The 25,685-nt window shown below is 55.7% G+C and overlaps 1 protein-coding gene across 1 annotated transcript in view; it reads right to left on the reverse strand.

Moving 5' to 3' along the window:
* SND1 (staphylococcal nuclease and tudor domain containing 1) overlaps window positions 1-25,685 on the reverse strand; it is a 98,838-nt gene that overhangs the window by 50,140 nt on the left and 23,013 nt on the right. Inside the window, exon 11 of the mRNA XM_080619869.1 lies at window positions 3,524-3,613. Within this exon, the coding sequence (XP_080475995.1) occupies window positions 3,524-3,613 (90 nt within the window). The remainder of the gene's footprint in view (window positions 1-3,523; window positions 3,614-25,685) is intronic.

The raw sequence follows: 25,685 nt of genomic DNA on the forward strand, positions 1-25,685 counted from the left end.
GGTGGGATGGGGGGGACCATCCTGCTCCTCAATTCCTAAAGTGCAGCTCCCTCTAGTGTCACACCAGCCCTGCAGAGCTGCCACCGGGCACCCAACAGGCAAGGTCACTGATGTGCAGGGACAGTGCCCATGAGGGTCCCCACAGCACAGAGACAGCACCCACAAGCAGGGTCCCCACCATGCACAAGCAGCACCCATGGTCCGCAGGGTGCAAGGACAGCACCCACGAGGAGGGTCTCACTACACAGGGATCACGAGGTAATACCACTGTGCAAGGACAGCACGCACAAGCAGGGTCCCCACGGCACAGGGACAGCACCCACGAAGTAAGGTCACTGCTGTGCAAGGACAGCACCCACGAGGAGGGTCCCACCATGCAGGTAAAGCACCCATGAGTAAGGTCCCATGGCACAGGGACAGGACCCACAAGAAGGGTTATAAGGGTCCCACCATGCAGGGACAGCACCCATGAGATGCAGGCAGCTCTGGGTGCAGGCATCAGGCCGACCCAGCCAAACCAAGCAGACACAACACTTGCAGCTGAGGAAGCAGCTGATGAAGCAGCAGCAGCGAGACCGAACCCTCCTCCTGGCCTAATTATTCCCAATATTCCATTCATCAATGGCGCTGTGCGGAGAGGCTGCCAGCGGAGATCCTGCCGGGAGCGGCTCACACCACCCAGCCCTGCCAGCTCTGCCCTGGAAACAGCGGCAGTGGGAAGGCAGGAGGTGGCTCTGAGCCGGGTCCCCTCTGTTCTATAGAGACAGGACTAGGCAGACCTCAAACCTCAGCTCCCACATCCATCACTCCTTGGGGATATGGCACCCATCAGCCATGATATCCATGAAGAAGGACATGGAGCCGTTGGAACAAGCTCAAAGGAGGCCATGAGGATGATCAGGGGCTGGAGCACCTCCTGTATGAAGATAGGCTGAGAAAGTTGGGGCTGTTCAGCCTGGAGAAGAGAAGGCTGCGTGGAGACCTCATAGCAGCCTTCCAGTATCTGAAGGGGACCTACAAGGATGCTGGGGAGGGACTCTTCATTAGGGACTGTAGTGACAGGACAAGGGGTAACGGGTTCAAACTGAAACAGGGGAAGTTTAGATTCGATAGAAGGAGGAAGTTCTTTACTGTGAGGGTGCTGAGGCGCTGGCACAGGGTGCCCAGAGAAGCTGTGGCTGCCCCATCCCTGGCAGCGTTCAAGGCCAGGTTGGACACAGGGGCTTGGAGCAACCTGGTCTGGCAGAAGGCGTCCTTGCCCGTGGCAGGGGTTGGAATGGGATGAGCTTTAAGGTCCCTTCCAACACAAACCACTCCATGATCCTATGATTCTAAGAGGGGAGGAGAAGAGGGTCAGAAGGTGCTCGGTGGTGGGGCAGTGGCTCAAGGGGCCATCACAGCAGGCAGGGCTCCCCAGAACAGGCAGGGCACCCCAGGGCACCTCTGCAACCACACAGGGTACCGGATCCGTGCCGACACAGCAGGCAGCACTGCTCATGGGTGCCAGCCCCCTCATTTGATCTCCCTGCAAGCAGGCAGCTCCCCGAAGACGCTGGGGTGGGCTCTAAAAGTCTGTTCCCTAAACAGGGGGTGGGACAAGAGGGATTTAGGGAATCTTGCCGCAAAGCTCGCTGCTGCCAGCGCGCCGGGAGCCGGCAAGGGCGAGCCACCCCGCACAAGGCTGTCGCTTCACATCAGAGCGCGCTGCCAAGCTCGAGGGGTTGGTTTGATCATTAATGGGAAGGATGATTCCGTTCTCTCCTCATCCCTTTCCCCCATCAAATTAATCTGAAGTGAAAAACGTGGAGCTGACAAAGGAAATATTTAGAAAGCAAATGAGGAGACATCAAAGGCTCCCAAAGCTGCCAGATGAGCTGCGGTGGGAGCCCGGAGCGCACCGTGGCAAGGTTATGGGGAGCTTTGGAAAGGGAACAGGAAGCACCCGTAGCCCAAAGGCCCTTTTGGTTCCATTTTTGGGGGTCTCTGGCTCCCCACCATGCTTTGGGCATGGGACAGTGGCGGCTGGCTGCTGTCTGCCTTCCCTCTTCCGGTGAGCCAATGGAGGATGTGGCACTGCCTGCTCCTGCCTGCCCCTCATCCTGCATCCCCATTGTCCCATGGAGCAGCATCACACTGGAGGGCCCAGGAGGAAGGCAGGACCCTCATCCTCCTTCCCAGCACGGCAGCTCATGATGTGCCCTTGGGTGACATTGTCTAATGGAAGGTGTCCCTGCCCATGGCAGACGGTTCGAACAGGATGAGCTTTAAGTTCTCTTCCAACCCAAACCATTCCAATATTCTGTGATTCTATGGTGAACACGGGATGGGCACAGGCAGCACCAAGAATACCAAGGGGTTATCCTCATCCCAGGCTGCAGCCAGACACTGCCCAAAGCTCCAGCAAGGGTGAATGCAAAGAGGTCTGGGGAGGAAAAGGGTGATTCTGAGCAACAACCAAGTGGCGCAGAGTGACGGCGCACGGAGGAGGACCAGCACTGGGGTGGCTGGCAGCGCTCAGACTGGGACCATGCTGGCGTGCATCCAACACAAAGCCAAGATTCCCCCCCAAAACAACTGTGTCCTCATTCCAGAGACCAGAACTCTCTTCACAAGCCCCAGCAACATCCTTGGAAAAGGACCTGATTGATGGAGCTGAACATGAACAGCTTGTGCCCAGGCAGCCAAGAAGCCACCAGCATCCTCGCCTGGAACAAGGGATGGGACAAGAGGAAACGGCCTCAAGCTGCACCAGGGCAGGTTTAAATGGAGCTGAGGAACAATTCCTTCCCCAAAGGGTGCTCAGGCATTGGAACAGGCTGCCCAGGGCAGTGCTGGAGTCACCGTCCCTGCAAGTGTTCACACACCGTGGAGCCGAGGCCTCAGTGTCATGGGTTAGTGGGGTGGCCTTGGCAGTGCTGGGGAACTGTTGGACTGGATGAGCTTAAAGGGCTTTTCCAATCTCATTGATTCTATGACTCTATGATCCTCACAGCCACTTCCAACTACATCAAGTGACAGACTTCCCATTAGGAAAGTCTCAGGAGCTGCTATGTTTTTCCTTTTCCCTTTTTTGCTCATATAGAAGCAGGGCTCTGCAATGGGAAGATGCAATTAGGCATGGAAATGGTCCTCAATGAGCAGCAGCGAGCAGCCTCACCACCGAGCAAATTGATTTCATTTGACCATTTTATGAGCATTTGAGAATTGCATCCTGAGCATGTGCTTCAGTCCTGAAGTGCACATTATAGTCTTCATCCCCATGAATTGCTCTGAACCAGCCCAGGAAGAATATACCCAGGAAAAACAAAGGGAAATGTGAAGCGACACAGGGACATGGCATTCCTGGGAAGTGGGTGCAGGTGAAAGGGAGAACGTAACCCCCCCCGAGGAGGAGCTCAAGGGGTGCTCCAGCTTTGGGTGCACCACGTAATTCCCTGCTGAGAGCCCCTAGATCACTACTGGTACCAGTAGCACCACCCTTCACTAGCACCCGCCTGTGCCACCAGCCTCATCCCTTCCATACCTTCTTCCCAATGAGCTTCTTCCGCAGGAATTCCCGGGCTTCAAACATGTAGGGAATGTCATACAGCGGCCTCAGCTTCCTGTTCTTGTCCTGCAGTGGGGGACAGAGAGAGAGCACAAGTCAGGAGAGCCCCTCTAAAACCACCCTGGGATGAGCATCACTGCGGGGATGCAGCCTGGACACCCCAAAAGCGATGCACCCAGCACCCACCGCCTTCTTCCATGGGTGCCATCTTGCTCCTGCACCCCAAGGTGGGCTCCCCGAGCATCACCACAGCCCTGGCTTCACCAAAACCCCAAGGGGAGCCCCTGGCCAACACCATGAGGACATGCCAGCAGCTACCTCATGGTACCACGATGAGCATCTCTGAGCTGAAGCATCACAGGAAGGGATAGAGGGGAATTTGGGATGGGGGGGACACCCAGGGTCCATCCAATGAGACAACCACCCCCATCAAGCATCCCATCTCCTCTCACCAGCCTTGCTCACCCCATGCCAGGCAGCTCAGCACCGGATCCCCTGCAGTACCCAGGGATCTCCACTCACTTAGGGAAGCATCCCAAGGTCTCGCATTCCCAAAACATGGTGCACGGAACCCCCTCCCTGCACACACTGCACACGGGAGGGGAAAACAAAGCTCCAAGAGCTCTGGAATTAAGTAAGAGTTGTGAGAACCAGGTACACGGGCTCTGCTCACACGGGCTCCTGCACAGAAGTTGCTCTTAAACAAGCTCATTGTCCACAGTGATTAAGAGCAGGATGAGACCCAGACAAGGGAACCGGCATCTTGCTGCCCATCAGCTGCTCTTGAAGCGATAAAATCCCTTCAAAGGCTGAGCAAAAAGGGGAGTTTTCCAGTGGAAACAGCAGCAGCTATTTGGGAATGGGAAGCGTTTGAGCTGCAGCACATGGCTGCACCCACGTGGAGCTCCATAGGAGGTGTTGTGGAGCAGGATGGGCAGTAGTGAGCCTGGTAAGCTACGTAAGATAATGCATCAGAGATACCGCCACCCCAAAGGGCTTGTCTCCCATGAACCACCAGCACTCCTGGATGCAGCACATGGCACGATGGCATGATGGACTTGGCTTTGAAAGGGACGCCAAGGGGCTGCCATTGCTCAGCATCATTCCCGGAGGGAGCGATGCAGCTTTGCCCAGCAGATCCGGCTCCCTCACTGTGCTGTGCTGGGATCTGGACACACTCCGTGGTTGGCTGCACCGGCACCGTTGTGGTTATGGTGGTTTTGGGTCCATAACCACATGTAAGGGGAGGAGGGCAGGAGGAGAAGCCAACCCAATGCAACCCAACCCAAACCAATGCAACACAAGCACTAAACCCAACACTACACAACCCAATGCAATACAACCCAACCCAATGCAATGTAACCCAACCCAACCAAACCCCAGGAGCTCCCCAGTCCATACTGGCGGAGGACAGCCCTTGGTACATCGCTGCTCCCCAGCACAGTGCTGTGAGGCACAGCCCCCGCCACACAGAGCTGGGAGAGGAGGGATACACTGAAAAGAGGGAGATAAGGCAAAAGCATCAGGAAATGAATGAGAGAAATCAGATGGGAGAGGGAGGGAGCAGACAAAGCCACGCTGCCGGCGCTCCGCGTTCTTCTGTAATGAATGAGGCTTTGACAGAGTTTATTGTCCTTGACGCTGTTCCCAGCCTGCTCCTTGGAGCCATTCCCTCCTCCTCCTCCTCCTGCATCACCACTCACCCGGCGCCGCAGCCCCTGCCAGCCCTGGCAATGGGAATGGGATGGATGCTGCAAGGGCATCCCCACACACAGCACCATGCAACAGCTGAAAACCCCTCTGCAGGCAGGGCAACGGCAGGTCCCGAGCCTGGCAGGGAACGGGAATGGCTGGGATGGGATTTCTGCTGGAAAAGAGCTTTTACACTTGCCAGGGATCAGCCCAATAGCAAAAGCTTCCTGGCATGTAACGAGATGGACTTGACAAGGCTGGCATGGAGCTGTGGTGGGCAGTGTGGGATGTGGTGCCTGCAAGCCAGACCCAAAGCTGGATTTCCCGCAGGGAAAGAGCTTTCTCCTATAAAACAAAGCCTGGCTGAGCACATGGGGATGGGGTGGCCAGAGGGAAGCCCCACCAACGGGTGGTTGCCCTGCTCAGGAACATGAGGTTCCATAGGGAAGGTCAATGATGCTGCCGGCTCCATCTGAGCCCCATAGTTGGGCTGTGCCTGGGCACGCTGCAGGATGATGCATTATTCCCACTGTTCCCCTCCCTGGCAAGTGCTCTGGGATGGAGGCATCCCTGTTATTGAGATGGGGCCAGAAGAATTCCCAGCCCCGTGCCAGGGCTGGAGTTGAGCCATGGGATAAATGCTGTGTTGCTGGGAGCAGGGTCCAATCGGGGCTGCTTGTTCCTCATGGAGCATCCCCACATGGACTCGGGCATCCCCCCACCAGGCATCCCCACAGCAGCACCCATGACCCCATCCCCTTGCAGCAGCAGAGCAGCAATAAGGGAGTCCTCATTTCACACCCAGTGCTGTAAGGCAGTGCCACAGAGACATGGCCACTGCTTTGCTCAACAACCACCACACCAAGAAGGAGAAGTAAAGCCAAGGGGATGAGGCACGGCACAGGTTCAGTCCTCTTCTGTTGTTGCCCCTAGAACTGGATAGGGATACAGCTCCCCAGCCCCATCCAAGCAGCTCTGCACAAAGGACACCCACTTCAGTGTCCCACAGTAGGCTGCTCCCAGTTCTGCTTGCTAGGATCCTGGAGCATTCCCTGTTCACAAGTGCTTCCCAGGGTGGCTTCCCAGGGGCACTCTGGCTTTGCTCCACTCTCCCTCCCATCCATGGTGGGAGCCAGAGGGACCCATACGAGGAGCATCTCCCAACCTCAGCAAGGTCATGTTGAAGCTTCAAGGTAAATAATGCTGCTCTGCAGAGGCAAAGCCCTGTGCAAACACTAATTAATCCTCACTAACGAACTCCACAGTTATTGCTTATTTAAGTGTCTATCTGGCACAGGCTGTTAAACCCCTAATCCTGTCCAGCACAGCACTGGAGCACAGGAATGGGGATGACGGAGAGACCAGCAATGCCTCGGTGGTCCCGGCATCGCTGTGCAGTGCCAGGGGCTCAGGTGCCTGCAGCGATCCCAAAGAGCAGCTCAGCAGCCTCTGCGTGAGGAGGGTATGGCAGATGCTCAGAGATGCTCCCGCTTTGCCCCCGGCAGGGTGCAGCTCTGGATGGGCTGTATGGGTGGGATGGATGGTGCATCCCCTGGGAGCTTGGAAAGCAAAGCTGGAGCATCTCTATGAGCACCTCCAGTACACTCCTCATGAAGAGGCTGCTGAGCTGCCCTTCTGGATGTGCTCCTCTGCTGCTGTTTAACCAGGGATTTACCCAAGCAAAGGGATCCTTGTGTAAAACCCTGCAGCTGCATTAATGGGAAGAGAGGAATTGCCTGCCCTGGAAGCAGCACTTAAGTGCTTAAAAGCCTCTTCTCCAAGCACGGCAGCAACAGCATCACTCAAAAGCAAATATTTGCCTTAAAGAAGCCAAGCAGCAACCTCGGCGCATCATGGGTCTGCATCCATATGGGATCACCTCTAATAGGGGATCAGCAGCACGGGTACCGCAGTGACAGTGTCCTCCCCATGTCGGGACCCACAGCTGCACCACACTGATCCTGGAGGAGCCGCAGCCGATTCCTCAGTGAAACTGCATCATAGTGATGCTGATGAAAAATGCAAAAGCCTTCCACAATTCCCAACACAAGTAAAAGGCAATGGGCTGTGCCAGGAGTGGGATAATAGAAACATTTAGTGTCCAACACATATCGCCCTTAACCACTGCCCTGTCAGCCACCATTAAATCCCACTTTGCTGGCCTGTAACAATGATGTTTCATGGCAGAGGGGAAGTGGTCCCGCAGATGGGCCTGGGAAGGCGTTCAAGAACTTGGGCACCCGTTGGAGGCTTTGCAAATAAACATTAAAAAGCAATCTAGCAGAAGGATGTTAAGTACATCCCACAGCCGTCCAACACCCCCAATCACAGCCACATTAAAGGATACAGCTTGTTTCAAACGGGCTTTTAAGCCACGAGCTTGGACCACAGCAGCATGGCTCCAAGGCACCGTCCCCGTCGCCTTCGTGGGGCATCCTCAGCTGCAGCCAAGGGAAGAGGTGCACAGCTCCATAGGGAGCTGTGGATGCCGGTCCTGGCGTTCCCTGGCTCCAAGGGAGAGGCATCAGCCATGCAAGAGCTAATGAACAACAGCGAATTAGCCTCATTCAATTAAAGGTGTGCACTGAAGAAGCTCTTCTATTAGTGCGGAAGTCAATGATGGAGCTGCATCTTCAGAGAGCTGATGGAGGAGGGGATGGGTAAAGTGCTCATTCTCCTTCCTGGGATGTGGAGACAGGGATTTGAATCCCAGAATCAATGGGAATGTGCCTCTTCCCCGCAGGCTGGGAGCAGATACGGTTTGGGGAAAAGAACCAGCTTTTTGTTTCCAGTGAAAAGTGGGATGTCTCAAAAGTGGGTGCTGATGCCATGGGGTGCTGGCAGCACTCCCCAACCTGCCCCAACCTCTTCCTCATCCAATAACCCCAATGTGGCTTTAAATTCCCAACGGGCCGAGGGAATTCCAGCTCTCCTGTCAAACTAACATCACTATGGCGTCCAGCAGCCAATGAAAGTCTGTTTTCAGGGATGCAGCAGCTGGGATCTGCCATGAAGGACTGCATCCTGCATGGAGGGATGAAACACCGAGAGCTCTCTGTTCCCTGCTCTTGGGGGGTCCCGCTCCCAAACCTATTCCCAAGGGCAGAAGATGGATGCGGGCACGTTTGGAGCAGCTGGAAATGCTCCAAGATGGAGAAACAAAGCTTAGTGTGATGGCAGCACCTCCTGACACCCCACTGGCTGTGGGGTGCTCACTGACTTGCAGAGCAGGGGATGACAGCCTGAATCCCCCAGGGATGAGCTCCCACCTCCCCACGTACAGGATTTTGGGGTTCCTTCCAAGAATCCCCCCAGAAGAGCCAAAGATCCAGGACCCAGAGGCCAGCAGCACCGTGGGACCACACATGGGTTGAGAAGCTGCATAGAGACTTCAGAGCAGCTTCCAGCGTCTGCAGGGGGCTACAAGGATGCTGGGGAGTGACTCTTCATCAGGGACTGTAGTGACAGGACAAGGGGTAACGGGTTCAAACTGAAACAGGGGAGGTTTAGGTTGGATCTAAGGCAGGGAGTTGGAACTGGATGGTCTTAAGGTCCTTTCCAACCCCAATTGTTCCCGGATTCTATGATTCCCTGCCAGCACAATTAGGGAAGCTCATTATTGTTGAAGCAATTAGCACAGCAAATCAACTCCAAGCCACACGCTGGAATAAGCCTTTGGAAACAGCACAGTGAGGTGGAGACACCAGCTGCCACCAGGAGTGGCGGCATTCCTGGTATTCCAGGGGCCTGGCTGGGATGCTAAGAGATGCAGCACCCCACAACAGACCCCAGGGAGGGGGAAAACTGCTTATGCCAGGGCAGAACCCTTCCACCACAGTGCATCCTTTGCTGAATCCGGGATGCTCAGCTCACCAAGGGAGGTACCGTGTGGGAATTCCATCCCGGAATGCGGCGAGGCAGTGACAGCAGACACGGCAGTGCACTCCGTGCTGCTCTAACAAGCACGCACACATGACAGGGCTCCAAAGGGAGCCTGGAGCTGGTGTCTGGGGATGGGTTTTTTCATATCAAAGGCTCTGCAGCACACGGAAGCTGGGCTCGGCAGAGCTGGGATTGAAACATCTGGTTTAACAGCACGCACATGGTGATGCTCTTGGAGCACAACAGCTCATCCATGGATCTGTCCCAGGAGCCAGGCAGCGCTCCTGCAAGGAAGAGGGATGACAGCAGAGCAGAAAGAGCTACAGGAAAGCAACAGCCCTGAGGATTGCAGCACGTGTTGCAGCGAGGAAGCAGGGATGAGGGGCTCCCACAGCAGCACAGGAACAAGCAGAGCTCTGCCGGGGCCGCCCCAGCTCCCACAGGCAGGTGCCAGTTCCGGGATGCAAAGCATGAAGCGTATCCAGCTCCTCCAGAGCTCCTCCTGCTCTCCTGCAGATGGGTTCTCTGCTCCCCGGCCGCCTGCAGGGCTCCTCCCTTGCAGCAGGTGCTCGATGCCACAAGCCCTGAAACACTTGAGAGGTAAATGCTGGGTGGGCATGGAAGAGCTGGAAGGGATAAAGATGGTAATCAGGGAGAGGAACCACGCTGGAGGGACACAGAGCTGGCTGATGGGAGGGCAGCAGTGCAGGGAGCCCTGCCTGAGCTTGCCCTGCTGCCAGCCCAGAGGATGCACAGGTTGGCAATCCCAATGGGTCACATCCTCACCAAGCATGATGAGGTGACCAAACCGGCACAGGGATCTCATGCAAGCACTGTGCAGGAGTGGAATCACGGAACCATGGAATCCTGGACTGGTTTGGGTTGGAAGGGACCTTAAAGCTCCTCCAGCTCCAACCCCCTGCCACGGGCAGGGACACCTTCCACTAGAGCAGGTTGCTCCAAGCCCCTGTGTCCAACCTGGCCTTGAACACTGCCAGGGATGGGGCAGCCACAGCTTCTCTGGGCACCCTGTGCCAGTGCTTCAGCACCCTCACAGGGAAGAGCTTCTGCCTAAGAGCCCATCTCAATCTCCCCTCTGGCAGGTTAAAGCCATTCCCCTTGTCCTGTCCCTACAGGCCCTTGCCCAAAGCCCCTCTCCAGGTTTTACACTCACGCTCTGGGGGTGCAGCCCAGCACACGGGGGGGGTTCTGGGCTCAAGCGCTCACTGAAGCCGGGTCATGGGGAGCTTCTCCTCAAGGACTATCCAGTTTGAGGGGCACGGGTGGATCCAGCAGCCTCTGCCAGCCTGGGAGAGCAGCTCAGCTCCAGCTGCTCTAAGAGGGTGCAAGGAAGATCAGAGCATCTCGGCGGCTGCTCCTGCAGCTAAAGAGACGGGATGGAGTTACAGCCGTAAGAGGATTAACGCCCACGGCTGCTCTTGGGAGCTCTCTGATAGCCATACAAAGAGATGCCTCTGAGTTAATGGGGGTCAGGAAGAAGCTTGCCTTGGAAGCTTGTTATCATAGAATGCTGGAATGGGATGCGCTGGGAGAGACCTGAAAGCTCATCCAGTTCTACCCCACTGCCACGGGCAGGGACACTTTCCACTAGAGCAGGTTGCTCCAAGCCCCCGGATGCTTGATGAACATCATCAGGGGCATCACCAGCAGAGATGAAGATGCCACTGTCCCAATCTATTCTGTGCGTGTCAGGCCACACCTGGAGGACTGGGTTCAGTTTTGCAACAAAGATGTGGAGATGGTCCAGAGAATGGCCACAAAGATGATCCAAGGAGTGGGAAACCATGTGAGGAAAGGCTGAGAACTGGGTTTTTTCTGCCTGGAGAAAAGAAGGCTTCAGGGAGACCTTATCCCCATGTCACAGTATTTAAATGCGGGCTACAAGGAAGATGGAGACCACCTTTTGACAACGAGTCCCATGGGAAAGCCAAGGGGTGATGGGCACAGGTTACTCCTGGAGAGATTCCAACTGGACACAAGAGGAAAATCATTCCAAATGAGAACAACCAGCCATTGGAATAATCTCCCCAGGGAAGCGGTGACTCCCCCGCACTGGACACTGTTAAGATAGGGCTGGACAGGGTGCTGGGACATCTGGTCCAGGTCATGTTGTGCCTGGAAAGGTTGGAGCAGATGAACCTTGAGGTCATTTCAACCTGGGATTCATGATTCTATGATTCCACATACAGCACGGCGCAAGTTTTCCACATCCTCCAGTTCCGTTCCCAAAACCAGCCCCAAGCATGAGCCCAATCCAACCTGCATATAAGGCTGCTATACGGAAAGCCTGCTCCATCCCAGCCGCTGTCTTCTTCTGTCTTATTCCATATCCATCCTCCGCCTTTCCCATCAACCCCAGCAGAGCCCAGCCCTGTACTGATGGTGCTGGCAGCACATGCTGCTCCGGTCTCCAACCCATGGCACCGGGGCTCACTCCTGCAGCTCCACCAGCACCATCAATCTCCATCAGGCCTGAAGACACCGATTAATCACCTTAGAGAGGCTCTAATTTAAACCTTCTGCCACAACGCTGCTGCTCGTCACCCTCTGCCAACCCCTTCCAATGGTGGAGAGCAGGAGGATTCACAGATAAGACCCCGGAGATGCTGTGAGGGCTGGAGCAGCTCTGCTCTGGAGCCAGGCTGAGAGAGCTGGGCTGGTTCAGCCTGGAGAAGAGAAGGCTCCTTAAGGGGAGACCTCAGAGCAGCTCCAATGCCTAAAGGGGCTACAGGAAACCTGGAGAGGGGCTTCGGACAAGGGCCTGGAGGGACAGGACAAGGGGAATGGCTTTAACCTGACAGAGGGGAGATTGAGATGAGCTCTTAGGCAGAAGCTCTTCCCTGTGAGGGTGCTGAGGCCCTGGCACAGGGTGCCCAGAGAAGCTGTGGCTGCCCCGTCCCTGGCAGTGTTCAAGGCCAGGTTGGACACAGGGGCTTGGAGCAACCTGCTCTAGTGGAAGGTGTCCCTGCCTGTGGCAGGGGTTGGAGCTGGAGGAGCTTTAAGGTCCTTTCAACACAAACCAGTCTGGAATTCTGTGATCCTGCCATGGGCCTAGGGTTTTCGTGCTCCTCTGTGATGCACGGAGGAGCAGCAGCAATGGGAAAGTGATGTCAGGAAGAGCTGGCTCAAAACAGGGTCCCACCAAGTCATGGGCATCCCCAGAGGGACCCTTACCCCACGTTAACAGGATCTCAAAGGAGGAGAGGAAAGGTTTTCCTCCTCTCTGGACGCACCAGCAGCTGTTGGAGCTGGAAGCCCCTTCCGTGGAGCAGAAGTTGGCAGCTGGATCTCACCTGAAACCCTCCAGGTCTCTTTCCAGGAACCCACCACCCAAGGCAGCCATGGGGAGATGCCAGAGGATCCAGCACTGGATCAGCGCAGGGCTTATGAGACTGTGATCCTGCAATGCCAGCGGCACCAGGGATGTGGTACCCACCATGGTGTTCACAGCACGGCACAGCCTGTCCCAGATGCACAGAGGACGAACACGGTGCCACAACTGCTCACCCTGGGGCTTCCCTCACCTGATGGAGCAGAGATGAAGCAGGACACAGCATTTTCCATGGGAATTTCCATTGCTGCAGTTGGAACCAGCACAGCACCCAGCACACATGCTGCTCTGGAACTCCGGTGGTCCCCAGCCGTGTTCCTCCATCCTTCTGCATCCCAGAGGGATGCATCCCGGGCACGTGCCAACACAAGAACACTGCAGCATCCCTGGGCCAGATGGTGCATGCAACACCATTGACTCCTGCCTGCACCGGGAAACCATCCCCACTCCCTCTTTGGGCTCAAAGCCAAGCCTGGGAGCAGCCAAGATGAAAGTCACTGCAATTCTAGTTGCCTTGTGAGACCGGAGCCCATACCTGGTCACTTCCATACTCAGCACCTCTAACTCCCAAAACCAAGTACAAAAGCCCATTTTGTTGGCCGCCTGCAATTCTCTGAAGGCTCCACACTGGAGCTTTGCTCCTTATCCCACAAGAACGTGTCTTTAAAAGAGGAATAAAACCCACTGTGCCCACCAGCTCCTACACAAGGTCACTCAGGCAGAGGATGCTCTATGCACCCAACACCCTCCTTTGCCCAGCCTTGTTGCAATCACATTAGTTGCAGGCTTCAATGAATAGTTGTTTCTCTTGTCAGCATGTGCTACACATGGAATGAGCATCCTCTTGGGAGCCATGAGCCAGATCCTGCCCAGGATAAGTTGGTGCTACCATTGGTGCTTCCCTATCACAGCATTCCCACTGCCATCAGCATCCCTGCTTTCGTGAGCATCCCCGCTTTCGTGAGCATCCCCTGATAATCCTCCTCATTGTCAGGGAAGAAGCTCAGTGTCTTCAGCATCACGTACACACAGACCCCAACTGAAGACCCCGATGTGTTGCACACTCCCCCCAAGCCACCCCAGAGAGGTTCACCCTTGGTTCATCAAGTGGTTGACGCCCTCATGCTGGATGCTCGATCCCTGCTCACTCCAAGACAGCATTCACATGGGTATCAGCATCACTGGGGAAGGAAAACCAGGCACCAAGGACAGAGATAGGGGCAGCAGGAAGATCGTGGCATAGAGCCATGGCAAAACCTCCAATCCATGGGGAAGTAAAAGCAGGAAAGTCACTGGACAAGCTGGAAACCACGGGATCAATGCGATCATCATCTCCCCACCATCAGGACAATAAAAGTTGAAGCTGCAGACACTGTTTCAGCTCAAAATATCAGCAGATGAACCAGGGTCAAAGGGTGCATTTTTGGGAAGGGCATTGGTGGAGGTGTTACACCCAGTGATGCTCTGGATACCCCAGGGCACCATTCCCAAATAAAAGCCTGGAGGAGCATCACCAGTGGGTACCATGGCTGGAGCATGGCCATTCCACCCCCACTGATGGATGCCAAGCAGCCCTGCTCCCAACACACCCCACAGAGCTCCCTCCTTCCCTGAATCCCTGATTCCCCCCAAGTGGTTCCCTGGGAGGCAGCTATGAGCATTGATGCTGGAATCAGCTCCTGGAAGTTATTGACAAGGCAATTTCTGAGTTGGCTGTGCCAGCACTGAGTGAGGCTCATTTGTAACGATGTGTGAGGCTGGAGAATGGGTGTTATTCATGGTTTTAGTGTCTGGTTTATTAAATTAAACGCCTGGGTTAATTACAGGCATCCTTTGGATCTCTCCCTCCCAACTCCTGACACACGGGAGCCTGACACCAGCAGATAGAGCGGCCGCTGCTTCGTGTGTTTGCTCCTGTGGGAGCTTCAAGGCTGGAAGCAACAACTATAAATGACCACGTTAAAAATGGGATTAACCTTTCCGAGGAAAGACTCTGCTAAAACCCATCAAGATCCTGGCAAAGAGTCATTCCTAAGCAATTGAAGTTTTGTTTTGGATTAGAGGAGGATATTTCTGGCTGAGGAATATACATAGAATCATGGAATGGTTTGTGTTGGGAAGGACCTTAAAGCTCATCCAGTTCCAACCCCTCTCCAGGTTTCCTGTAGCCCCTTTAGGCACTGGAGCTGCTCTGAGGTCTCCCATTAAGGAGCCTTCTCTTCTCCAGGCTGAACCAGCCCCGCTCCCTCCTTAATCCAGGCTCTGGTGCTGGAGAGCAAGTGTCTGGAGGGTGTTTTACCTATGTGTGCAGCTCCACTGCAACCTCTGCCCGGCTGCAAACGAGACAAAGCACCTTTGGGTAGCAGCAAGGAAAGAAATTGCTCTTTCCTAGGAAGTAATCATGGAAACCAGCAGAGCTCAACGTTACCATCCCCTGGGAATTCATTACACAGCGGTGCTCTGACAGCGTGCACCGAGAGCCACCTCTCTGTGCATGAGATGGTGTCACCGCTAATGAGGAAATGGAGATGTACAAAAGGTTTCAGTGGTTTCAGGAGTGTGGGCTGGTTGGTTCCTTTAAAATTTTATAACCTTGCAGTGTCTGAGTTGTGTTTTAGATGGGTCTGACTTCCCACAACAACCTCAGTGAGCCGAAAGAGCAGAGGAAAAGTGTCCCGGTGAGGATGCTCTGAATGTCTCAAAGCCAGGAGCACTGGAAAAGCCCATCCAGAGCATCCCTGAGTTGCACCATTACATGCTGGAGATGCAGCTCTGCTCTGGAGCCAGGCTGAGAGAGCTGGGCTGGTTCAGCCTGGAGAAGAGAAGGCTCCTTAAGGGGAGACCTCAGAGCAGCTCCAGTGCCTAAAGGGGCTACAGGAAACCTGGAGAGGGGCTTTGGACAAGGGCCTGCAGGGACAGGACAAGGGGAATGGCTTTAACCTGCCAGAGGGGAGACTGAGATGAGCTCTTAGGCAGAAGCTCTTCCCTGTGAGGGTGCTGAGGCGCTGGCACAGGGTGCCCAGAGAAGCTGTGGCTGCCCCATCCACAGGGGCTTGGAGCTTGCTCTAGTGCTTGGAGCAACCTGCTCTAGTGGAAGGTGTCCCTGCCTGTGGCAGGGGTTGGAGCTGGAGGAGCTTTAAGGTCCCTTCCAACCCAAACCTTTGTCTGATTCTATTAGTGACCCACAGGGGCACGGAGAAAGCCAAACGGGAGCATCCTCCTGGATCATGCTGGTCTAGCCCATGTTTTCCCTGAAAGGGATGGTTAAACAGGATTGAAGGCATTTGCTTTCACAGCATTCTTCCTCCCAGCACCAGATTTAATCCACCCACAGCTCGTGTGTCTTCCCCAGGTAGGCTTTTGTCCAACGAAAAAAAGAACTCATGCTATTTAATTTGGTTTTCTGCTGAATCCCCATCTGCTTGCGGTAACGCAAACCCTCACAGGGCTTACAGAACAGTTCAAGGCATGTATTTTCCTTCCTGGTTTTAACCTCCTCCCATCTTTGCATCTTTGCATTGAAGCTCAGCAGCCCCGTGAGCAGGCACAGGGCATGTGCAGCCCCCAGGGGGATTCCTCTGCCCACCCAGACTCGTGGCCCTGACAGGATGCAGCCACCACCAGAGGGGATAGATTCCATCCTCTGCAGAGCCGGTGCCGCAGGGACCATGAGCCTCATCCGAGTCATCCCCTCCCACGGCACAGGGGGGATGAACCAGCACGGGATCCCTGCACGGCAGCATCATCCTGGGGGACCACTGGGGATGCCCCTCATATCCAGGGAGCCCCCAGGAGATAGATCGGGGGGGGGCCCACTCTTGAATCCCAGCTGGTTTGGGTTGGAAGGGACCCTAAAGCCCCTCCAGTTCCAGCCCCCTGCCACAGGCAGGGACACCTTCCACTAGAGCAGGTTGCTCCAAGCCCCTGTGTCCAACCTGGCCTTGAACACTGCCAGGGATGGGGCAGCCACAGCTTCTCTGGGCACCCTGTGCCAGCGCCTCAGCACCCTCACAGGGAAGAACTTCTGCCTAAGAGCTCATCTCAGTCTCCCCTCTGGCAGGTTAAAGCCATTCCCCTTGTCCTGTCCCTCCAGGCCCTTGTCCAAAGCCGCTCTCCAGGTTTCCTGCAGCCCCTTTAGGCACTGGAGCTGCTCTGAGGTCTCCCCAGAGCACAGCAGAGGGGCAGGATCCCCTTCTTGAGCTGCTGCTCACGCTCTGGGGGTGCAGCCCAGCACGGTGGGGGGGTTCTGGGCTCAAATGCACACTGGAGCTGGGTCATGGGGAGCTTCTCCTCACCCAACACCCCAAGTCCTTCTCCAATGCAAGTCCTGCCACGAGGGAGTGATGCTCAGAGCACTGGGATGCAGGCGGGAGATGACAAGATAGGACACAGCATATGCGCACCGGCACGGCACGGAATAGCACAGCTCCTACTCCAGCCAAGGGGACCAGCCCTTCCCCTGCTTCCTGCAAGCTGGCAGCAAAGCTGGGATAGGGCACATGAGGCAACATCCTCGTCCTCGCTGCCTGCTGGAGGGAATCTTTGGGAGCGGGTGCCCTGCCAGACCACGCCAACTCCGCTCCTTCCCACATCGCTCTCCAAGCCAGGGGGAACCGAGGAAGGGAGCGTGCAGTGCGGTGCCAGCAATCCCTGGGGATCTGCAGGGGAGGATGACGGCAGCAGCTCCCTGTGCCACCAGCACCGGGGTCTGAGCCAGCCATGGGGTCCCCTGCACAGAATGGAGCATGAGAACAGTGGCAGCCAAAGTCACCCAAACACATGGGGCTTTGTGGAACGGGACCCGTGTCTTGGTGCTCCAAGGAGCACCCCACTTGTCCGGGTACCCTCACACCACACCGGGTACTGGAGCAGCCTCCTGCAAAGCAGCTTTGTGGGACCAAACAAGCTCCATCCTCACTGCAGCAGCCATTCCCATCATGGATCATGGTGGGGGACCCCGTGGGTCCCCTCCTTCCACCTCTCCATCCCCAAAGCACCCAAGGGAAGCTGGTGGCACAGGCACAACACCCCATCACCCACCCCACCACAGAGCAGGAACTCATTATAAGCACAGAATCCCAGTGGAGCAGCAGCTCAGCTCCACAAACTCCTCCATCCACACTTAATGGAGCTTTTTATATTATTTTCCACCAAAAAGTCATTTCTTGTCCCAAATCTCCCAGGAAAGCCCAATCAATGTGTTCATTCCCCCAACCAGCCGGTGGCTGGCTCTGCTGGAGGAGGGATTCTTCCCTGCAGCCATGGTGGGAAGGTGAAGGATGGATACCCCAGCCTGGATAACACTTGTACCCCACATGCTGTATTCCCACACTGCATTTCCACGAACATCCCAGCCAAAATGGGCTACCATGAGCATCAAACTACCACAGGCAGGGCTAGAGATGGAGCAGTTTGCCAGAGAATGGGCAAACCTCACGTTAGTTATAAGATGATGGAGTGGGGCTACCCCAAACCCCATCCATGCAGCCCCATGGGGCACCCGGGGTCCCTGAGCTCCTGTGTTCCCAGCCAGACCCACCTCGCCTCCAGCCCTGCTGTCACAGCAGCATCCCGAGGCTCAGCGCTGGCATTTCACACCCTCCCCGGCATTCCAGGCACAATGCTGTGCCAGCAGCCAGGACACAACAGCCAGCAGCAGGAACGGGATGCTCGGCAGCTTGAAATCCAGCCGTTAGGATGGGGCACCACACACTGACACCGTGGGACTGAGCAAGGGGTTGTGAGGTTTTAGGTGTCAGGAGTGTTCCGGGTGATCTGCTCACAAGGAGCATCGAAACAGTGTCACTGCTCTCAGAACGGGGCTGGTCTGGACCCAAAGCCTGGCTGAGGGATTCCACAAAGCTGGGAGATCGCAGAACCATGGAATGGTTTGTGTTGGAAGGGACCTTAAAGCTCCTCCAGCTCCAACCCCTGCCATGGGCAGGGACACCTTCCACTAGAGCAGGTTGCTCCAAGCCCCTGTGTCCAACCTGGCCTTGAACACTGCCAGGGATGGGGCAGCCACAGCTTCTCTGGGCACCCTGTGCCAGGGCCTCAGCACCCTCACAGGGAAGAGCTTCTGCCTAAGAGCTCATCTCAATCTCCCCTCTGTCAGGTTAAAGCCATTCCCCTTGTCCTGTCCCTACAGGCCCTTGTCCAAAGCCCCTCTCCGGCTTCCTTGCAGGCTTCTGCCTCCTTTCAGCATGGCCTGAGGGGATGGGGATGGGCTCTGCTCACAGCAGAGCCAGCAGCTCCTGGCTGTATCCCTGGCTCCGGCTCTGGCAGCCATTTCAGGATTTAAGGAAAAACCTCCCCACTCCCATCACTGTTAACCCGAATTTCCGAGGATAACTGCAGACCCTGAGGGATGCACCATGGAAGCTGCTCCGTGGACCTCACCGCCCTTTCAGAGCAGGGGAGGGAACACGCACACATCCCCTTTTGACAGCATCCCTGCTCCAGGGGAGGGTGATCTCTGCTCATCTCCCAGCCTGTGAAGCACGGCAGCCCCGGGTGCAGGGCCAGGGAGGCGGTTTGAAGTCGTGGGAGCAGCTCGGAGCCGGCAGCAGCAGCTGAAGCTGTGCTGGAGCTCACCGTGCCCAACCCGCACGTGACGGAGGGGAAGAATAGCAGCCAGCAAAAAGTAGGACAGCAGCAGCCAGACGGGAGGGAGGCAGAAAGCTTTTAAGGATGGAGCTGTCATCCCATCCATGGCGCCAGGGAGAGGGGACATCCTGAGCCATCACCATCATTGCCCTGTCCTGCTCACAAGCCATCCTGAGACCCCTTCACCAGCCCTGGGGAAGCTGGTTCATGCCATAAGGTTGGAAGTGGTGCAGGCAGGGTCCACGATGCAGGCAGGGTCCATCCTCAGACTCTGCAGCAAAAGGTCAGGTAGGAAATGGCACATGGGAGTTGTCCTGCACCGTCTCCCATCCTTTTGTCCCTTTATCCCTTGCACAGCACCTTTAGCAGAGGGGGATGCTGCAGATCCAGGACATCTCCATGGGAAGCTCATTCCCAGGGTGCCCAACAGCTTTGCCCCTTGCACCAGGGATTTTAGGAGGTGCCAAGGCAGAAGCTGTTCACATACAACGCGCCAGGACGGTGACAACCACCCAGTGCTCCTGCCACAGCCGGGTACCAGCAAACCTGCCCAAACACCAGTGCCTGGAGGAGAGAATGGGCCCCATAAGGAGCTCGGTGCAGAGGCATAGCTCTGCTCTGGAGCACAGGAACAGGGGTGCAGCATCCCTCACATCCCCATGGATGACCAGTGCCAGAAGTCCACCAACACATATTGGAGCATGCTGTGGGTGAGGGGCCGGGTGGGCTGCAGGCACCAGTGAAGGGCACACACCATCCCCTGCAGCACCTCTTCAAATGTCTAGCGACTAAATAGAGCTCTCCAGCAGCGGGTGCGAATGGCAGGGGGAATATTCATGACTGCTCCAAGCCGGGAGAGCATGTGGAGGGAGGTGTTAACACAGCTGAAACCCCTGAGTGATGCAGGGGGGCTGGAGGAGGCTCTGAGCTCCTGCTCTAGCAGCAGCATCCTCCTCTGCGCAGAGGGATCCGGCTGGAGGTATGGAAGCCGCTCCTGACCCACAGGCAGTGGTGTGTGTTGTTGTAACCGGCTCTAAACTGAGCTGAGCAGAGGAGGAGGAGCAAGGACTGGGCCTGGGTCGGCTCTTACCATGGAAGATGTCCCCTCCAGCCTCCAGCCCAACACTGCAGTGGGTCCATGCAGGGATGGAGCTCCTGGTATCCCTTCTTCAGACAGGGGAAGCCAGCAAAGGTGATGCCAGTCCCATGGCAGTGCCCTTCAATCTCAGAATCCCAGGTTGGAAAGGACCTCAAGGATCATCTAATCCAACCTTTCCTGGCAAAGCATGACCTACACTAGATGTGTCAGCACCCTGTCCAGCTCTTGGGGAACCTAACCTTTCCATGGGGAGATCATAATAGAATCATGAAATGGTTTAGGTTGAAAGGGACCTTAAAGCTCACCCAGCTCCAAAACCTTCCACTAGAGCAGGTTGCTCCAAGCCCTGTCCAACCTGGCCTTGAATATGTTTTTCCAATAATTACCATTCCAACTACATTATTCCAACGGCTGATTGTTCTCACTGAAAAATATGCCTCTAGCATCCAGTCAGAATCTCCCGCAGGAAAGTGGAGGATTCCCAACACTGGACACTGTAAGATTCAGCATCTCTGGCCTCTGAGCCAGAATGTGCCCCAGCCCCAGAATCACAGAATGGTTTGGGTTGGAAAGCACCTTAAGATCATCCAGTTCCAACCCCCTGCCACAGGCAGGGATATGCCCTCCAGCATTGCATCCATAACCATGGGGTGATCCCAGGGCAGGATCTGGGGTGATGCCAGGGTCACTACAGATGTGCTGGGCGCCAAACTCAATCTGTTGGAGCAGACTGGTGCCTGCAGCAATGGCTCTGGCTGCTTCCTACACGGAGCAAAGAGGCTCCTAAAGCCATAACCCACTGGGAATAATAAACCAAGCCTTTGCAGGGGTTCATCACATACCTAAAATCACAGGCTTAAGGTTCCCAAGGCACAAGGGTGCTGTTGCTAGGCAGGACATTAATTGCACCAGTTCAGCAAGGTGGCAGAACTGCAGAGCTCCTCTGTAATTTAGTGCAATTTAACCATCAATAGAGGATTCACAGAAGCTTCCTGATGAGATCAAAAGGTCAGAGCTTCATTCTCCCATCAGCATTTTCACACTCGCTCAGTTAACCAAGAAACCCCAGCAGAGAGTCAGCACCAGCCGGCTGCAGGAAGAGGATGCCAGGTCTACCCATTGCTGCTGTAACACTGGGATCATACAATGAGATTGGAAAAGCCCTTTAAGCTCATCCAGTCCAACAGTTCCCCAGCACTGCCAAGGCCACCACTAACCCATGGCACCGAGGCCTCGGCTCCACGGTGTGTGAACACTTGCAGGGACGGTGACTCCAGCCCTGCCCTGGGCAGCCTGTTCCAATGCCTGAGCACCCTTTGGGGAAGGAATTGTTCCTCAGCTCCATCTAAACCTGCCCTGGTGCAGCTTGAGGCTGCTTCCTCTTGTCCCATCCCTTGTTCCTTGGGAGCAGAGCCCAGCCCCCTCCTGGCTCCATCCTCCTGTCAGGCAGTTGTAGGGAGCGATAAGGTCCCCCCTGAGCCTTCTCTTCTCCAGACTGAACCCCCCAGGTCCCTCAGCCGTTCCCCATCACATTTGTGCTCCAGGCCCTGCACCAGTTCCGTTGCCCTTCTCTGGCCCTGCTCCAGCACCTCAGTGTCTCTCTTGCAGTGAGGGGCCCAGAGCTGAACACAGGATTGGAGGTGCGGCCTCACCAGTGCCCAGTGCAGGGGCACAATCACTGCCCTGGCCCTGCTGCCGCACTGGTGCTGATACAGGCCAGGATGCTGTTGGCTTCCTGGCTGCCTGGGCACAAGCTGCTCATCTCCAGCTCCATCAATCAGCACGCCCAGGGCCTCTCCCATGAGCAGTTTCCTGCCACAATTCCCCAAGCCTGGAGCGTTGCAGGGGGTTGGTGTGGCCCAAGTGCAGGATCCGGCACTTTGCCTTCTTGAACCTCATCCCATTGGCCATAGTCTGTGGATCCAGCCTATGCAGATCCCTCTGCAGAACTTCCTCCCCTCTAGCAGATCAACACTCCCCGCTTCTGGATGCAGAGGACACCAGATCTACCCATTTCTGCTTTAACGCTTCTGGACTGTCAGTGCTGGAGGTGCTAAAGCCTCTTTAAGAGCACAGCAGCTCCCAGAGCACAATGCAAAGCCCTGCTGGAGTGTCATCCTCCTAAATGCGAGCTGGCAGGTGCCTGGATCCTCCTCAAAGCATCAGTGTCAAACCACCCAGCACTTCTGCTGGCTCAGGAGAATTACAACACTTCAGTGGAAGTTGTTTGGGAAGTATTTTAGCACAGCCCAATCTTCAGGGCTTATTACTTACATGGCATCAATAAGACCAAGCACTTAAGCGCCACTGCTCTGCGCAGAGCATATGGTTTGGAGCTGCATCTTCCTCCCGGCGACACGGGCCCTAGAGCCAGGGCTGTGAGTTAGTGATTGCCTGCGGTCACGGAGCCCTTGCCTTGCAAAGAGCTGTTCTCTAATTGTCAACAAGCTCGTGCCCATGTCCCAAACCAGCATCAGCCACAGCTCCTGCGCTGGCCTGGTGCCTGCAGCCCATCACCAGCCCATCCTCTGCTCTTCCACCGTGCTGCTGATACAACCTGGATCAGGCATCGTATGTGGCCACAACTGATCCCCTGGGAGCCAGGCTCCATCTGGATCATTACACGTTGGTACCTTCATCCAGCGGAGGAGAACCCTCCTGCAATGAAGCAGCAGGATTTTACCAGTGATTTGGCTCAGCCCGTAGCCCCCATCCCAGAATTTAGCACCCTGCTGCATCTCAGCAACCCGGAATCGCAGATCAAATGCCAAACAACTGCTTTCCCACCATGGAATGACTCTGGGAGAAGAGAGAGAGGAAGCTGGAGTGAGATGCAAGCTAATCATTTTTACACTACAAAAAGCATGCTACCCGCAGGGCAGAAAACAGGTTGCAAGAACATGCTGACATCGGATGTCTTCTCCCTGGAAGCTCTTGCAGCCCCTATGAAATATAGATGAGGGAACTCCAGTGCCCCCAGCTCCTGTCTCTCCTCAGATGCACCTCTCCTCTGCCAATATTTGGAATACATTAAGGCCACACGCCCGAGCACTTTGGGTTGTACATGAGCCCCATCCGCGTCGGCAATCGGTTCCGTTACACAAGACATGGATGAGCTCCGACGATCCTTGTAGCTCTAATTTACTGGAGATGAGACGCTGATGAGTTCATGGGTTTGCTTCTCATTAATCTTTTATGCTCATCGAGCACGGAGCGGGTTCTGTAGTACAAACCCTGCTCTGCAAATAGGGAAACCAAGAGCCTCTTAGAGGCATAAAAGCCTGAACTTCTCCTGTTTCAGTTTGAACCCATCACCCCTTGTCCTGTCACTACAGTCCCTGATGAAGAGTCCCTCCCCAGCATCCTTATAAGCCCCCTTCAGATACTGGAAGGCTGCTATGAGGTCTCCACGCAGCCTTCTCTTCTCCAGGCTGAACAGCCCCAACTTTCTCAGCCTGTCTCCATACAGGAGGTGCTCCAGTCCCCTCATCATCCTTGTGGCCTCCTCTGGACTTGCTCCAACAGCTCCATGTCCTTCTTGTGTTCTCTTCCCCATGCAGACCACAGCATCCTCACAACTCATCATTCTGCTGCCATGAAGCTGTACAGCATCCCTCACTAGGCAGAGCTCATCTTGGCTCTGTAGACTTGAATCCAACTCCAGCACAAGATGCTGGCCAGCCCAGCAGAACTAACAAGCTTTGAGTTGCTGCAGACAAGGACCATCCTCATTACAGCAATGGGGGATGACAAAAATAAGCTGGAGGTCCTGGAGGTTCCCACACATTCCTCCAAGGCTGGCTGCTGTCAGTGGGGACCTTCTGAGCAGGCAGAACCTTCTGGAATGCCACTATCCATGGTGGAGGGTGTGCAGGCGGATAGGCAGAGCAGGAGGAGACAGCCCCAGGAGACCCCACACAACCCCACTGCGAGGGATGCGTGCTGGCAGGCATGATGGGAGTCATGGAGGAAAACCATCCCTGCATCCCTCTCTGGTGCTGCGCTGGAATAGCCAGAGAGGGTGACAAGCTGGGGAAGTGAGTGTCTACCTTGGTTTTGGCACTGAAGAAGCCTGAGCTGCCACGTCATACCCACCGGTATGGTGGAACCCAAGCAGCTCCAGGGAGCTTTGCAAGCAAAATCAGGGCATTTCACTCCCAGCTCATGTGCTGCCTCCAATCCCACCCGCTCCAGCATCACAGCAGAGATGCAGCCAATGTGCTGAGCCTCAACACCACCTCTCCTGGCAGGGGCTGAGCTGAGGCTGCCAGAAGAGCCTCTGCAGGGACAGGAGGAGCCGAGCAGCATTCGCAGCTCAATGTTCAAACCTCTGCCAAGCCGAGCGCAGCCACCCGCTCCCCACAATCCGCCTGGTGCAGAAAGGCAGAAGCAGACACCTGCAAACCATCTGTCGAGCAGCTTCTGCCTCACCGAGCAGGACCAGGCACCCACAGGCACCCAAGAAGCTGCCAGAGAGATCCAGGGTGCCATCGGGTACCCCAAAGTGTCATGGTGCTGGAAGGAAAAGCTCCTTTCTAAGGATAAAGCAGCTGCAATTGCTAAAAGCATGTGTGATGGGATCCTTCCTGAACAGCTCGTTTCCTAAATCTCACCCAGAGGCATAAATCCATCTCAAACAGCATCAAAACCAGCAGCTGGAAGGGTCCAGGCTGTCCTTGACCTCAACGTCCATTCCCAGACAGGTCATTTGTACAAAGCGCTTCCAGTTACACATAAATATGCTGGCAATCAGCAAGTGACAGGGAAGGGAGCAGAAAGCATGGCTGTTTGATGGGCTTTGGGTAAAATATGGCTCTTTCTAAACCTCCTGGAGTGTGGTGGAGAGCTGGAGCAGAAGGATGAGGAACAGGAGCAATGGTGCTGCTGGGGCCACCATCCATCACCATCCTTGTGCCACGCAGCCAATGTTCTGCCTTCATCTGGGCATCACTTGGCATTGCCTGGGAGCAAGGGGGTGATGAAGGTGACCGGGCTGCACTGCTGGGAGGCAGATCCAACATCAGATTCCAGGCACAGAAATATCCTTGTCAGGATTTAAGCACCGGCACCTCTGGGAGCCAGGGGTTTGCAGTCGAGCACCACGTGAGGAGCTGGAGCCCGGCTGCCCCAGCACTGACCTTCTGGTGTCATTGCTCCTGCAGCAGGACACAGCGTACCCGGATGGGCAGACGAATGGACAGGACAGTGTGTGTTCTACCCAGCATTGCCCCATCATGAGACCCATGGAGATGTCCCTATCACGTGGGATCCTGCATCCCACATGCATCCCTCTCCAGAGGCTGGCAGGAGCAGGGGGTGGCCAATCCCTCACCATGACCCGGCTTCAGTGTGCCCTTGAGCCCAGAACCCCCCGTGTGCTGGGCTGCAACCCCAGAGCGTGAACAGCAGCTCAAGAAGGGGATCCTGCCCCTCTGCTGTGCTCCGGGGAGACCTTAGAGCAGCTCCAGTGCCTAAAGGGGCTACAGAAAACATGGAGAGGGGCTTTG

The sequence above is a fragment of the Psittacula echo genome (genome assembly GCF_963264785.1).
Source record: "Psittacula echo genome assembly, chromosome: 1".
Taxonomy (NCBI): domain Eukaryota; kingdom Metazoa; phylum Chordata; class Aves; order Psittaciformes; family Psittacidae; genus Psittacula; species Psittacula echo.